Consider the following 14,462-nt stretch of genomic DNA (forward strand, 5'->3'; position numbering starts at 1 on the left):
CACATCTCTTATGCAGAATAGTATCTCTAAGACCTTGAAGCTGTCATAGGATTTATCTTTTTTCTCTCTGTGCGTTTGTAGGTACAGGAAGAGGACTGATGAGCAAGACGTCCCTGCAGGTGAGAATTTCTCTCTCACCTTGAAACCCAAAGTGGATTTTTCTGCTTGGTTTTGGGGTTCAAGTCAAATGAATTAAAAATATTTTAGACATACTTTTTTTTTTCAACTTAATGGATGGGTTTGAATACAGTTCTGTCAGTTAGAATTGTTGGCTGTGTGCAAGAAACAAAGCCAATGTCATGGAGCGCACGTTTCTTTGGTAGTCAGGTCAACGAGCCTGGGTAGGTGGTCCTGAGCCGGTGTGGTGGTCCGGGCTCCATCAGCTGAGCTCCAGGGTGTAGTACCAGGGTAGCTCCAGCGTGTAGCAGGAGGGAGCAGGGGGTGAGGAGGGGCAGGCTTCTGCTCATCCACAAAGTTCCAGCCACATCTCACCTGCCAGCGCCCAGGGAGGGTGAGAAGGGAGAGCGCGTTGGGGTGCACGACTGGCCGTCTCCGCCACAGCAGGTTTGTAAGTCTGATCATGTTTTAAATGTGCTGAGTGTGGGCTGGGGCTGGAGGGGATCCGCTCAAATCTGAGCCTCTGTAGTAGGTAGAACCCAGCAGCCCAGCAGGCAGGGGAGGGGACCTCTCAGCCTGTCCCGGGGTCCCCTTCTGCCAAGCGAGGCCCCTGACCCTCTTGGCTTCGGTCTCCAAGGCTGGACAGTGAGCAAGTAAATGACAGAGCTGCTCTGCCAGGTCTCTTTTAGTTCTTCCGTGCTGTTTAAAGGACAGCCAGTGCACAGTTTTCTGTAGAGCTAGACATGCATTCCTTATTTGTAATTATTTAAATTTTCTGTTTAAAAACTGTTTTATGTTTACTCCTTAATTTAGATAAAACCCAGCTGTGTCTGTATCTTTAACCTAAAGAATGGTAGCTTTTAATGTTGTAATTCTATTATGCTATCATAATTTTTTTTTCATTTTTAATTGTGGTAAAATGCACACAACAGAAAATTTATTATCATCACCATTTTTAAGTGTGCAGTTGAATAGTCCTAAGTACATTCACCATTCACATTGTTGTGCAGTATCTTTCTTTTTGAGGGGAGGTATATGACTGTTCTGTAGCAGACTTTGAGGGGGAGAAGTATACCTCTGATAAATAGAGTGGTGACTCTGGGTAGTTTTTGCTTGGATCAGGAAATGATACTTGGCAGTTACTTTACACGTACTTTCAAATGTGGCTTTTTTGCAAAAACTTTGAAAATTGAGACATATTTTACACATAGTGAAATACACACATTTTTAAGTGTCCAGTTTGATAGGGTTTTGATGATGAAGACATTTATTTCAATCAAGATATAGAACCTTGTATTCAGAGGGTTGTTTTTGGTTTGTTTGGTTTTTTGTTGACATGGGATGTCAGAGCAGGAAGGGATTTTAGTGACCGTACCAACTCAGTCTTTTGTGTGTGAAGATAATCGTTCTTTAAATGTTTGTTGTTGTTGTTGTTTTTTTTTTTTGGTCTTTGGTCTTTCTTTTTTAATTTTTGAGTCTTTGCTGCTGTGCACAGGCTTTCTCTAGTTGCAGTGAGCAGGGACCGCTCCTTGTGTAGTGTGGTGGCTTCAGCCGTTGTGGTGCACGAGCTGAGTTGCTCCGTGGCATGGGGGATCCTCCCGGATCAGGGGCCGAACCCATGTCTCCCGCACTGGCAGGCAGATTCTTAACCACTGGACCACAGGGAAAGTCCCAGCTCAGTCTTGATTGACAGATGAGGAGACCAGAAACTGAAATGAGATTTTTGGCCAAGATGTTTAACCCCTATTTAGGTGTCAGTTATGATGAAAGCAGGATCTTTTATCTGGCTTCTTAGTGCTTTATTTCTACTGGTCTGTTCCTTGGTGTCTTAATTTTTCTTCCTGTGTTTCTGTCTCAGTGGGAGAAACTGAAAACTCTACTTTTGCAGGTGATCAAGTGAGATTCTTGTGCTGGGGGGGCCACCCTTGCCCTTTCGAATTCAGGTACTTGTTACAGGTTATATGGCGAATAGGTCATTACTGGGAATGACCGGGCACATGCATTTCACTGGAAGAAATTTTTGGTGTGGTTTCTGTCTGTTGCCTGTAGGTGGCACTGTTTGCTGGTGTAAGAACATGAAGGAACACTGTGACTTGAGTCATAGTGTTTCTGCATTCCTTTCTGATGGAAGGTTGACTGGTGGTGGGTGTCAGTCACACCCTTAACCTCTGACTCTCGTTGGGGTTGTAGTGCCCGGCGTGGGAGCAGTTCTGCCCGTGTCTGCTGACTCGGCCCAGGGAGCCCGTCCCCGGGCTCTTTGGAAGCTCTTTGGTTGTCTATGGTTGGGCTCCATTGGGTTCTTAGTAGATGACTGTGGAATCGGGGACTTCAGAAGATTCACTCAGGTCCTCCCCCAAGCACGGGTGTTCTAAACTTTACTTTCTTTCTGGTAAGGAGGGACAGACGATTATCTCATTGCCTGAGAGCTGCCTACTCACCACGGACACAGTGATCAGAAGCTACTTAGGGGCGTACATTGCTAAGTAAGTGACCGCTCACCAGCTCATCTGGCGCGAGTGTTTCTCCTTTCAAGTTTGTATCGTCAGAAAGTATGTCAGCTAAGACATAGTCCCTTAGGACCCAGTCCCTTCATGTGGCTAGTATATGTCAGAAGTGATGTGAAAAGTTGATTCTATGAAGTTGGCTCTTAATTCATGGTAAACTGCATTTTTAAGGTTTTAATAGGCTGCTTAGGAAGTGGATTTGAATCCTGAGCTGACCTTACCAAAAAATGAGGATTGCATGGGAGCATAGACACACAAACCATAACTGAGTGCCTTGACTCAGCACTCCACTCCTCTTCCACTGTTGTGGGTCTTGACAGATGCTATTTACGCTTTTATTTTTACCCTTACTGTACTTGCTTGAATTCTCCTTCAGCTATGAAGAGCTGTTGACAATATGAAGGAGCTGGTTAGATTTGGCATAGAAGAGAAGAGGCCAACATAGGAGCTGAAAACTACTTTCTGGCTGATGTTTTAGGGGGGGTCTCTTTTTCTTTTGGGTGGGTTTTCGAGGACAGATTGAGGAAGGTCCTCAGCATAAGAGGTTTCTAAATGATAAAGGAAGAAAGATTATGTTGTTTCTCAACCCACGGTAAGCCCCTCTGGCTTACTTTTGTAAGAAGGCTGATATATTTTCATGAGCCTGAGTAGAGGCAAGGATGCTCTTGGTATTAACATTTTCTGTATCCTTCTGGAGTTTTGAGTAGAATGCATGGTTATATAGGAACCTGAATTTTGAAGGATTAATGAAAACTTTTCTAAGTACACCTATGCCACATGAGCTCTTTTTATTGGTAATAAACAAAAATACTGCAGTATATAATTTGCAATAGAATGGGGGAGTTTAAGGCCAAAAACTTCCAAACTGTAACAGGTATATAATGAGCTTATTCATTTTTCTGCCTGGGTTATTACTGCGCAGTAGAACTCTCTGCAGTGATAGAAGTATTTCACGTTGAGTTCTCCTGTATGGTAGCCACATATGGCCGACGAGCACTTGGAATGTGGCTCCTATGACTGGGGAATTGAATTTTCAATATTATTTAACTAAAAAGCAAGAATTGGAATAGCTCCTGGTGCCCAGTGGGTACCGTGTCGAATGGGGAAGGTCTAGGTTCTATCAATTGCTCCCCATATCCCCCAATTTTATATCCTTACTAAAGTGGAACAAGTGAAATTCTAGCAACAGCTTTAAAACTGGAGAACAGAGTTGGAAGCAAAGAGGTTTTTGCAGAAAGTAATCTCTTGCAAACAAAGCTGGACTCAGGTTAGCGAGCCAGTTCTTGTGTCAGTGTGGCCTGTTCATGGCCTCTGTACTGGGGGTGGTCCCGGGAGGAGCCCTTGAGGAAGGAAGACCCTCTCTTGGATGCATTCGGTGAACATGGAGTGTACTGACCACTTGGCCACAGCCCCTCTGGAAGCAGAACTAAGCCCTCAGGTGTCTGCATCTCTTGCTTATTCCATATTTTGAATCAAAGTAACTCCTCCAATCTGGATTTTCATTTTAAAAGGTGGCAGCCTCCTCCATCTCCTCTGCTGGCTCTGTGCACCTTTTTAGTATCAGAGAAGCATGCTGGGGATCGGTCTCCCTGGAAGCCTTACCTGGAGGTTTTACCAAAGGCCTACACCTGCCCAGTTTGTTTGGAGCCGGAAGTGGTGAATCTTCTTCCCAACCCTTTGAAAACAAAGGCCTGGGAGCAGAGAAGCCACGTGTGGGAGTTCTTTTCTTCTTCTCGAGGCTTTTTCTCCTCGCTGCAGCCTCTGTTTTCTGAGGCTGTTGAGACCATCTTTAGTTACCGCGCCCTGCGGTGGGCCTGGTGCGCCGTCAACACCAGGGCTGTGTACATGAAGCGCCCACCGCTGCTGTGCCTTTCCCCAGAGCCAGACACCTGCGCGCTCGCCCCCTACCTGGATCTGCTGAACCACAGCCCCGACGTCCAGGTGAGACATCCACCGGGGGACCTGGGTTCGGTTTCAATAGGGCCGTGTAGAACCTGCGACCGGAGTAGTGAGCAGAGCCCCAGGGAACGGTGCAGCTGGTCAGCCTCCCTGCCGTCAGGTCTGGTAGGCTCCTGTCTTTCCTCCTGACCCTGTCTCCACCTCCTGGCATCCTTTTCCTTTGCCCCATTTCCCGACTCTGCTCTCCAGACCCACAGAGCCTGGTGCCGTTTCCCCTGGAGGGTCTGAACCAGCAGCTCCCCAGGGGGCAGCATCTTTTCGTCCTTTCAGACCTGGGACCAAAGCCTCACTTGCTTTCCTGTCTCTTTTCCGTCCACACTTGGTGGCATCGCTCTCAGGGTTTAGCTGTGATCGCTGAGGGTCTTGCTGCTTGCCCCTGGAGCTCTAGCCTTGGAGGACAGGGCTTTTACCTTGCACTTGGTGTAACCGCAGTGCTCAGCACAGGGCCTGGCACGGAGGCGGTGTTCAGCCAACAGGTTCTGACTGGATGGGTGTTTGTGGGAAATCGAGAAGGGATCCCACTTTGGGAGTCAGCTAGAGACCTCTTCATCCCCAGGCTTCTGCCCTCTCCTAAAGGAGATGACTATATCCCCAGTGGACTGAGATTAAGGCAAACCAAAGAGGCCGAAGTTCAGATGTGGCGTTTTTTTATTCATGTGGGTACATTCTGTACTGAGGACTTGAAAGCTGCATCTTGCTTAAATGAATGTAATCAGTTAATCTTTTTGATTTTCTGCTTTGCTTTAAGAGACATGTTTTGCAATTTGTTTTTTTTTCTAGATAAAAGCAGCATTTAATGAGGAAACTCGCTGTTATGAAATTAGAACGGCTACACGCTGTGGCAAACACAAGGAGGTTTTCATCTGCTACGGCCCCCACGATAACCACCGCCTGCTCCTGGAGTACGGATTTGTCTGCGTCAGCAATCCTCACGCTTGTGTTTATGTCTCTAAAGGTTGGAACTGACTTTGGTTTCATCACTAAGATAATTGGATTCCCTGCTACCAATCTGGTTCTTTTTTTATAAAAATGACAAAACCTTAAAATGTGTATCAGTTACTTTCTCCTAGGTAGAGCTATCCCAGTTCTTACCGACCACGTCATTTCAGTGTTGAAGTAAAAGCAACGTAGCTTTGATCCATATTGAGGTTAAGAACTGAGAAAAGTTTTTTTGCATTAGGTCGGACAGTAGAATGAAAGCAAAGGAAAACTCCTAGGAAATAGAGTACTTGTAGATGACGAGAAATGGAAATTTTGTCCTGAGACATTGTCACTAAAGATAGAGCAGTGGGGGCACTTGACTGCCATGGCAGTCCAGTGGCTAAGAATTTGCCTTGCAATGCTGGGGACGCAGGTTCGATCCCTGATTGGGGAACTAAGATCCCACATGCTGCAGGGCAACTAAGCCTACGCGCCACACCTGAAGACCCCGCATGACACAGTGAAGATGCTGTGTGCCGCAAGCAAGACCTCGTGCAGCTCAATAAGTAAAGGAATACTGAAGAAAGAATGGAAGCACTCTAAAAAATAAAGTGCAGGGTGAGAGAGTTCCAAGTAAAAAGGACTTACGAAACACCCATTGTGTGTAATCACACTGCACCAATCACAGGATAAATATGTTACACACAGCCCTTGTTTGAGGGGGTTTAAGGCCGTGATAAAAAAATGGATTCCATTTGTTACTTAGCATCGTCGTCATATTTTAAAAATACGTATTAAAGTTGTAAAAATCCCAAATATAGTATTAAAGATAATACATGGAAGGCTGATGTATTCTCCCTTCCCTTCAAGCAGCAGAGAAGCAGTTTTCTAGGCATTGAAGAAATGGCTGGAGATTTACCGAGTGTATAATTTGAAGTAATTTTAATATAAGTTCTAGTGGAAATAGAAACTTGGTCAAAGTGCTACCACTCCATCCTCTAGCTAGAGTAGTAATGCCGTTTTTCAAAATGAAATAGAACAGCAAAAACTGGGTATTGCTGGGTCTCTTAGAAAGCTAGCTTTGAGACTAGCATTGTATTATCAGAATAACTTTTAATATTGACCATGCAGTATTGATTTGTTAAATACTTTGAACAAAATTCACACTTTATTTTTGCATGTAAGAAAAAATAAAAAGAAATTTTATAAAAAATAGAAAAATCCTTCATTATCCTATTACCCCAAAAAGCTTTGTCAATTTTTGCATCATCATTTTCAGTTGTTTTATGATTACAATCATTAATATCCAGATAGTTTTGAATTCTGACTTTTAAAAACCTGAAGCCTGGAAACATTTCCTGATGATCGTCTGCAGCCTGTGCTTCAGTGGGTGTGGCTTCCCACTGGTCCTGTCATGTCTTCATTCCCCGACTTTGTGGGTTGGTTTGCTTTGTGGGAGCAGGAGCTGAGGTAGCGGATGTTCTGTCTGCTGTCTGGTAATTCTTGTATCCTTTCAAGGGCTAAGTCGTGACCTCATTGAGTTGGACCAAAAGACTAGATTTTTTTTTTTTTTTATGTGAAAGAGGTACAATTGTTTACATGTGTCTAAATTGCTGATGGGATGGAAAGTAAGCTGAGAAGGGTCTCCCTTTTTGCCTGAATTTTATGCTCTATATCGCAGCCTGATTTTTGTTTTGTTTTTTTTTAATGCAGATATACTTGTTAAATATCTTCCATCCACTGCTAAACAGATGAACAAAAAGATTTCCATTTTGGAGGATCATGACTTCATAGAGTAAGTGTTTCTCTTGAAATTTTTCCTTTAGGAAATTTTGATGAAAAATTGAGAGTTCAGGTTTTCAAAGGTGTGAGAGGCCTCCTGGCTCAGATCTGGTGACAGACAGCTATTTATTGAGCTCTTTGTATATAGTACATTGTGCTTGATGTGTGGTGGGGCACAAGGAGGGGAAGATACTTGTCAAGAGACTTTTCTGGGGACCTGAGATAGGAACTTGACGTCTTAAATGATTGTATGTACTGACTGGTGGCCCTGAGTGCTTGTTGCTGTCATGCAGTCAGGCAGCGTGGCATTAGTCCTGCAAGCCAGCCTGGCCGTCAGTCACCAGCAACCGGGTGCGTGCTCCTGGGATGGGAGGTGCTGAGGTGATTCCACACCAAATGGGATCAACTGGGTTTGAGACCCTCCCTTCCCCCCCTTTCGGATTTTCTGCTTTAGACAAAACTGAGCTCTCACTGCTCCAGCAGCAGAGTGAGGGCCAGCTAGCTGTGGTGCCACCCTTGGTTTGATCCTCGGGACAACCCGGACTTTTCTTCATCTGTCTCACTGTGGTCTCCTCATCCAGCTTCAGCTTCTTACCAGATCAAAAGAGCTTTCTACTTAAGTATTTGCAGACCTATTTTTCTCTTTTGTCTTTGTGACTGAGACTGCGGGCTGCACCATGTTTAACGGCCCCTTTAAAAAAATGTGTGGCCCCTGAGCCATTTACTGGGGTGCAGTGAAGTGTCGCAGTGACAGATTGGTCATTTTTAAAAATTAACTTCAGGGTTAGGGTTAGTTTGTATGGGAGTGTAGTTGGTTTACACTGTTGAGTTAGTTTCAGGTGTAGGACACAGAGATTCAGTGATCGATACATACACCTGTCCTTTTTCTGCTTTAGGAATCTGACGTTTGGATGGGATGGACCGTCTTGGCGGCTGCTCACAGCTCTCAAGTTGTTATGTCTGGAAGCTGAAGAATTGTAAGTGCCCTGTCTGTTGGTCACCCGCTGCCACTACAATTTGGACGTAACTGTGGCTTTTGGTTTGGCCGACACTCAAATGCCCCATTTCAGAGGAGAAAGAAGTGCCCTTGTATACTGGGGCTGCTTATTCTCCGTGTGGGCTTCCCAGGTGGCACTAGTGGTAAAGAGCCCACCTGCCAATGCAGGAGATGGTAAGAGACGCGGATTCAATCCCTGGGTCCGCAAGATCCCTTGGAGGAGGGCATGACAACCCACTCCAGTGTTCTTGCCTGGAGAATCCCATGGACCGAGGAGCCTGGGGGGCTACAGTCCATGGGGTCGCGAAGAGTCAGATACGACTGACAGATATGACTTAGCACGCACATTCTTTGTGTAACTCGCCCCACGTGGGGGAATGTATAGCTTTCTACGGTTTCTGGAAGTATCTGTTTTAGACTCATAATCTGAGTGCATGGTCCTGAGAACTGGCCTCTCGTCAGGTATTTCTCCCCCCGCAACCCGGGTGACCTGCAGTTCGCTGTTCAGGGTGAACACTTCAGAAAGTGTGCGCACTGACGCTGGTCACAGGAGAGTCTTTGAGTAGGGAGGTTTTTCCCCAGAAGCAGGCAGGGCTCCTGAGCACGGACCCCGCCCGGTTCCGTCTTGCGGGCAGACCCCGACCCCCACTGAGGAGAGGCCTGGGTCTCTTCAGAGGGCAGGCGGGTAGAGGAGCCCCCGCTGGAGACGCGCGTCCAGGTTGGGTCCTCAGCACTCCCGAGAGGCTGCTCGTCCTCCCCTTAGCGTGGCAGGTGTAGTCAGAGGAACGCGCTGCGCCCCTGGAGCCCCTTGCGAGGGAGGCGGGGAGGAGAAATGCCCGCTACTCAGCAGGAGCTCAGCTGAGAGAAACCGGAGCGGGTACATCCTGCAGGTGGCGGAACCGTCCTCGAGCTGTGGCGGGGACTCGGTGCTTCAGCGCCGAGACCTAGTCCCCAGCTCGGCGGCCGGCGCTCCTTCCGTCACGCCTGCGACGTTCCTGTTCGCGACGTTCCTACGTTTCTGTAGGGACTCTGGGAGGAAAAAAAACTCCCTCCCGGGTCTCCGCGCCGGAAACCGTGCGTTTTTTCTTAGCAGACGCTGAATTCTGTATCCGACACACTTCCTTGGTCTTGTTGCTTGCTAGAAAACTCAGGCAACTTAATCTGTGGTCCGTCCAAGTGTGCCGGATTTTAAGGCATGCGAGTCATCACGGGCTCATCCCTGACTCGCCATCTCATCTTTCCTCCCCGTGTCTTTCCTTTGTCTTGTTTTGCCCATCCATTTGTCTTCCGTTTCATTTTATCTCATGTGTACCGACCATGTAAGTTTCTTTGCATCTTCCTTGGAAAAATGTACCAGTGCTTTTTCAAGACATGTTAACCTCGGATTAAAAAAAGCAACTGGGTGTTTCCCAGGGCTCCTGCTGAGGCCTCTTTGCTTCCCTTGGAGTTATTATTTTTTTTAATCGAAAACTTTTTGTTTATTTAATTATTGGCTGTTCTGGGTCTTGGTTGCTGCAGGAGGGCCTTCTCTAGTCGAGGAGAGCAGGGGTCGCTCTGTCGAGTTGCGGTGTGGGCTTCTCATCGGGGCGGCTTGTCTTGTTGCAGAGCGGGTTCTAGGGCCCTCGGGTTTGTGTAGTTGCGGTGCACGGTTTCAGTAGTCGTGACTCGGGCGCTAGAGCGTGGGCTCAGCAGTTGTGCTACACAGGCGTAGCTGCCTTGAGGCACATGGGATCTTCCCAGCCCTGGGATTGAACCTGTGTCCCCTGCATTGGCAGGCGGATTCTTAATCCCTGGACCACCAGGGAAGCCGTCCCTTGGAGTTCTTTCTGACTGACTGGAGTGGTGTGGCAGAGGAAGCGTGCATTTGGGATTCTGCCTGACTGGTGTTTGCACGCTTATTTCTGCCTCTCACTAGCTCTGTCACTTAGGCTCAGTTCTTCACTGTTCTGGATTCTCAGTTTCTTTGTGTCTAAAAGGTGGGGATAATAATGCTTTCTTTGCTGGGCAGTCGTGAGGGTTAAAACAGATAGCGGTTTAGTAGGAAACACTGCACCCAGCGCAAAGGAATGTCCTTTCTTTCTTGCTCCCCCTCTCTCCCTCCCCTCCCTCCTTTCCCAAGAACCTGCCTGCTGCTGAGGTTGCCACCGTCGACGTCTGAGACTGTATGCGCGTGTGGCTTGGGGGCTGTGGGGAATTTCTCAGCGATTCCCGTGCCATGCACTAGGAAGGTGCAGCCCTCTCCTGCCTCTTCCTCCTCGCCGCGTCCACATCCACAGTCTCCGCGTCCGGAACCTGTCCTCCACCCCGCTTCCTTCCTCTTTGTGCTTCTACCGGCGTGTCGATTCCGCCTGGCCGCCTCCGGCTCGGCGTCTTGCCTGTCCAGGCACGGCAGCGCTGTTCTGCCTGCAGGAAGTTGTCCCCACCATGTCCCCACCAGCCCACGGAGCCTCCTTTCCTACAGACTTTCTTGTATAAAATTGGCATGACCTGCATGGTGAAAAAGACTTCTTTTCCATCTGTAGAGCACTTTACTTTCTGAAACACGTCCTGTGTTGAGTTTGTCATTTTTTTTTGTTGTTGTTTAAAGGAGATGCTGTGATTTGAAGAAAATGAAACCCGCCGCCTCTGCTCCTTAGTCTGTGGTCCTCTGGCTGTGGGCTTGCCTTTTCGTCCATCCTCTGTTCCCTCCCTGTGGCCGGTGGCCGTGGCTCCACTTGCTTGTGAGCCAAAGGACTGTGATGCTAGGAAACTCAGCCCCTTGCTTCTGATCCCCAGGGTTCCTTCCTTCTTGTCTACTGTGTCTGCTTCAACACAGGACCTGCGCGTTGGCAGGAGGTTTGAAGGAATGCGCTGATGGAATGAGTTTCATTATGTTTTTGGAAAAACAGGACAAGTGTTGAAGTGGAAAAGCCTTTATTTCTGAGAACCTGCTGAAATGACCTTCTTGAACATTTTTGGTTCTAGTACGTGCTGGAAAAAAGTACTTCTTGGGGAAATAATTTCTGATACAAATGAGAAGGCAAGTTTGGACGTAGCCCAGAAAATATGCCATTATTTCATAGAGGAGACTCATGCTGTGCTTCGAAAGGTATGATTCTAGAATATCTCATTCTTAAGTGTTTTGATTGAGAAGTTGTTTTGTACTTGTTGGATAGGAATAGTCCACCTTATTGGGGTGCTGTTAACGCCTTAATAAATAAACACTGACGTAATCTGTGTTTTTGACTCTTAACATGTGTTTATACTGTTCAGTGGGCTCCCCAGGTGGCGCTAGTGGTAAAGAACCCACCTGCCGATGCAGGAGATGTAAGAGACGGTTCAACCCGTGGGTGGGGAAGATCCCCTGGAGGAGGGCCTGGCAACCCACTCCCGCACTCTCGCCTGGAGAATCCCATGGACAGAGGAGCCTAGCAGGCTACAGTTCATGGGGTCACAGAGTCGGACATGACTGAGCGACTTAGCACACAGCACACACACACCTTTTAGTAGGTAAATTAGTGCGTGAATTCTTTTTCATAGATTTTTAAGGTACTTTTTTCCCGTTTGTGTAGTGAATGTTTTAATTAAATGAGGGAGAAGGCAATGGCACCCCACTCCAGTACACTTGCCTGGAAAATCCCATGGATGGAGGAGCCTGGGTAGGCTGCAGTCCATGGGGTCGCTAAGAGTTGGACACAACTGAGCGACTTCACTTTCACTTTTCACCTTCATGCCTTGGAGAAGGAAATGGCAACCCACTCCAGTGTTCTTGCCTGGAGAATCCCAGGGACGGGGGAGCCTGGTGGGCTGCCGTCTATGGGGTGGCACAGAGTTGGACACGACTGAAGCAACTTAGCAGCAGCAGCAGCTCATTTGAATGAAAACATTACTGTGATTAACAAATGATTTTATTGAACCTTGGCGACATTGTGTTGCGTGAAATAAACCAGGACATGAAAAGACAGATACTGTATGATTCAAATTAAATGAGACGTCTGGTATTCCAGAATTTATGGAGACAGAAAGCAGACTAGAGGTTCCCAGGGATTTGGGGAGGGGGAGGTGGGGAGTTAATGTTTGATGGGTGCGGTTTCTGTTTGGGAAGATGAAAAAGTCCTGGAGACAGATGGTGGCTGTGATTTCACACACTGTGAATGTACTTAGTGCCACTGAATTGTACATTTAAAACCGGTTAGAGTCTTAAATCTTAGGTGTATTTTACTACACTAAAAAAAACCATTTAAAAATAACTTCCAGGTTTCTCGCATGAAGGATGAAGAAGTGGCTTTGATGAACCAATTGACTTTGGTAGAAACACTGCGGACGGAAGAGCTGAAGATTCTCCAGGCCTCTGCCAAGGCCCTGACCACCTTGCAAACAGCTTTTTCGTAACACACTTCACCGAGTGCGTAAGGTCACCTCCTCTGCTGGCTGTGGTTTCTTCAAACATTTTTTAACTCAGGTTTATTTTATATGGACTCATTGAGAGTCAACGAAGAGTTATCTGTTCAGTCCCATCCCTGTGCTTCTGTCTGTCTGTGGGGGGAAGTGGTGGCTGCTTGGGGATGTGGAGGCGCTCTGCAGGGGCCGGGTGGTTCTGGAGGGCCCTGGAGCTGTCGGTGAGGGGGACGTGCCGTCCATCCCAGCAGCCCTTCTGATGCCCTTGGGGTAACTCACAGTCAGTCCTGGAGGAAGACGTCTGAGCGAAGTGTGACCTGGAATGGGGAGGGGAGGCTGGGACGGAGCCAGGGTCAGCCCGGGGCTCCGTGTGTGGTAACAAGAGGCTGTGCTTCTTTATGCTCAGAGCCCCCCCACTCCCTCACCATTTCAGCTTTTGAAGTGGGGTTGTGGGGGACGCACAGCCATCCCGGGTCTCGGCCGCCCTGAGCTGGAGTGACTCACTTTGAATTTTTCACCCTTGATTGCACATCTGAAAATGAGGTTGTTGGACTGGGATGGGGAAGGGGGTTTCCCTGTGCTCCCACCCAGCAGCGGGGTGGAGGAGCCGGCACAGGGTGCTCCCCATCCCCTCCCCCTCTCCCCTCTCCCCTCCCCCTCTCCAGTCTTCCCTCTGTTTACAGTTTTTTTCCAGAATGTGTTTGAATCTCTGCTCAGCTGGTGTCCTCCCTTTACCATTCTTTGTGTGTCAGCTCCTCCCTCCGACTCTGTGCGACACCATGGATTGCTGCCCACCAGGCTCCTCTGTCCATGGGATTCTCCAGGCAAGAATACTGGAGCGGGTGGCCATTCCCTTCTCCAGGGGATCTTCCTGACCCAGGGGTTGAGCCCAGGTCTCCTACAACACAGGCAGATTCTTTACCGTTTGAGCCACCAGGGAAGCCCGTTGTCTGTGGTGGGGTTTTGACTCCTTTCTTCTGCTGCTTTTCTTCATTTTAATAGGGGTGTTGCGAGGAATCAGAGATCAAGTTTTGTGCTTGGGGCTCACCCCGCACAGCTCTTTTAGCTCTACTCCCGGGATCTTCCCTCTGCAGCTCTCCCTGGCGGTCCCAGCCCCACCCAGCACAGCCCAGCCTCAGTGGGGCCCTCTGCTTGGTTCTGGGACTCTGTGTAGGGAGACTGACCTAGGGCAAATGGGCATGCTTTAGCCTTAATCCTTCCCAAACAGTATTTCTTAGCCTTTTTAGGACTGGGGTGGGAAGGGGACGTATCCCTTCCTCAGGCCTCGGCAGTCTTTGGTCTCAGGGAGCCCTGGATAAGTCAGAGGAGGGGGGACTTTCAGAGAAGCCGGGGCCCTGAGGTTGAGGAGGGATGCTACCCACCCCTTCCACCACTGTGCTGGGCACCTTGGGAGTCAGAGTTAGAAATAAAACATCTTCACTGTTGTATCGAGAACCCCTTCCCTGTTCATAGATGTAGTTGGTGTTGAGTTTGTTTTTTATTGGCTGCAGTGTGTTTCAGGATACGCTCTACCATGCATTTGCCAGCTTTTTCTGTAAAATTGTAAACATATCTGTAAAATAGTAAATAATGAAGCTTGCGGGGCATTTGTCCAAGCTGTAGGACACAGCAGTCATGGGTGGCGTGCAGACATAAATGCGTGGTGTGTCCTGGTGAAGCTTGAGTCACCACTCAGGCCGCGGGCCCCGTGCACTGACCCTGACTGCACCATCGTTTATTTTCCTGTTCCATCTCTGTGGACATTTAGGACCTGAATATATTTATTCTTGGGCTTCCCGAGTGGG

At 48.0% G+C, this 14,462-nt stretch overlaps 1 protein-coding gene across 2 annotated transcripts in view; it reads left to right on the forward strand.

The window, feature by feature from the left end:
* The window catches only part of SETD4 (SET domain containing 4), a 23,436-nt gene extending 9,955 nt beyond the window's left edge, over nucleotides 1-13,481 (forward strand). For both annotated transcript variants that reach the window (XM_010834848.1, XM_010834847.1), the window contains exons 4-11: nucleotides 82-119; nucleotides 2,512-2,600; nucleotides 4,133-4,562; nucleotides 5,361-5,535; nucleotides 7,215-7,296; nucleotides 8,180-8,260; nucleotides 11,245-11,368; nucleotides 12,517-13,481. In XM_010834848.1, the coding sequence (XP_010833150.1) occupies nucleotides 82-119; nucleotides 2,512-2,600; nucleotides 4,133-4,562; nucleotides 5,361-5,535; nucleotides 7,215-7,296; nucleotides 8,180-8,260; nucleotides 11,245-11,368; nucleotides 12,517-12,651 (1,154 nt within the window). In that variant the 3' untranslated portion in view covers nucleotides 12,652-13,481. The remainder of the gene's footprint in view (nucleotides 1-81; nucleotides 120-2,511; nucleotides 2,601-4,132; nucleotides 4,563-5,360; nucleotides 5,536-7,214; nucleotides 7,297-8,179; nucleotides 8,261-11,244; nucleotides 11,369-12,516) is intronic.
* Nucleotides 13,482-14,462: the final 981 nt, after the last annotated feature.

This window comes from Bison bison, unplaced genomic scaffold, assembly GCF_000754665.1.
Source record: "Bison bison bison isolate TAMUID 2011002044 unplaced genomic scaffold, Bison_UMD1.0 scf7180017864037, whole genome shotgun sequence".
NCBI classification, from domain to species: Eukaryota; Metazoa; Chordata; class Mammalia; order Artiodactyla; family Bovidae; genus Bison; species Bison bison.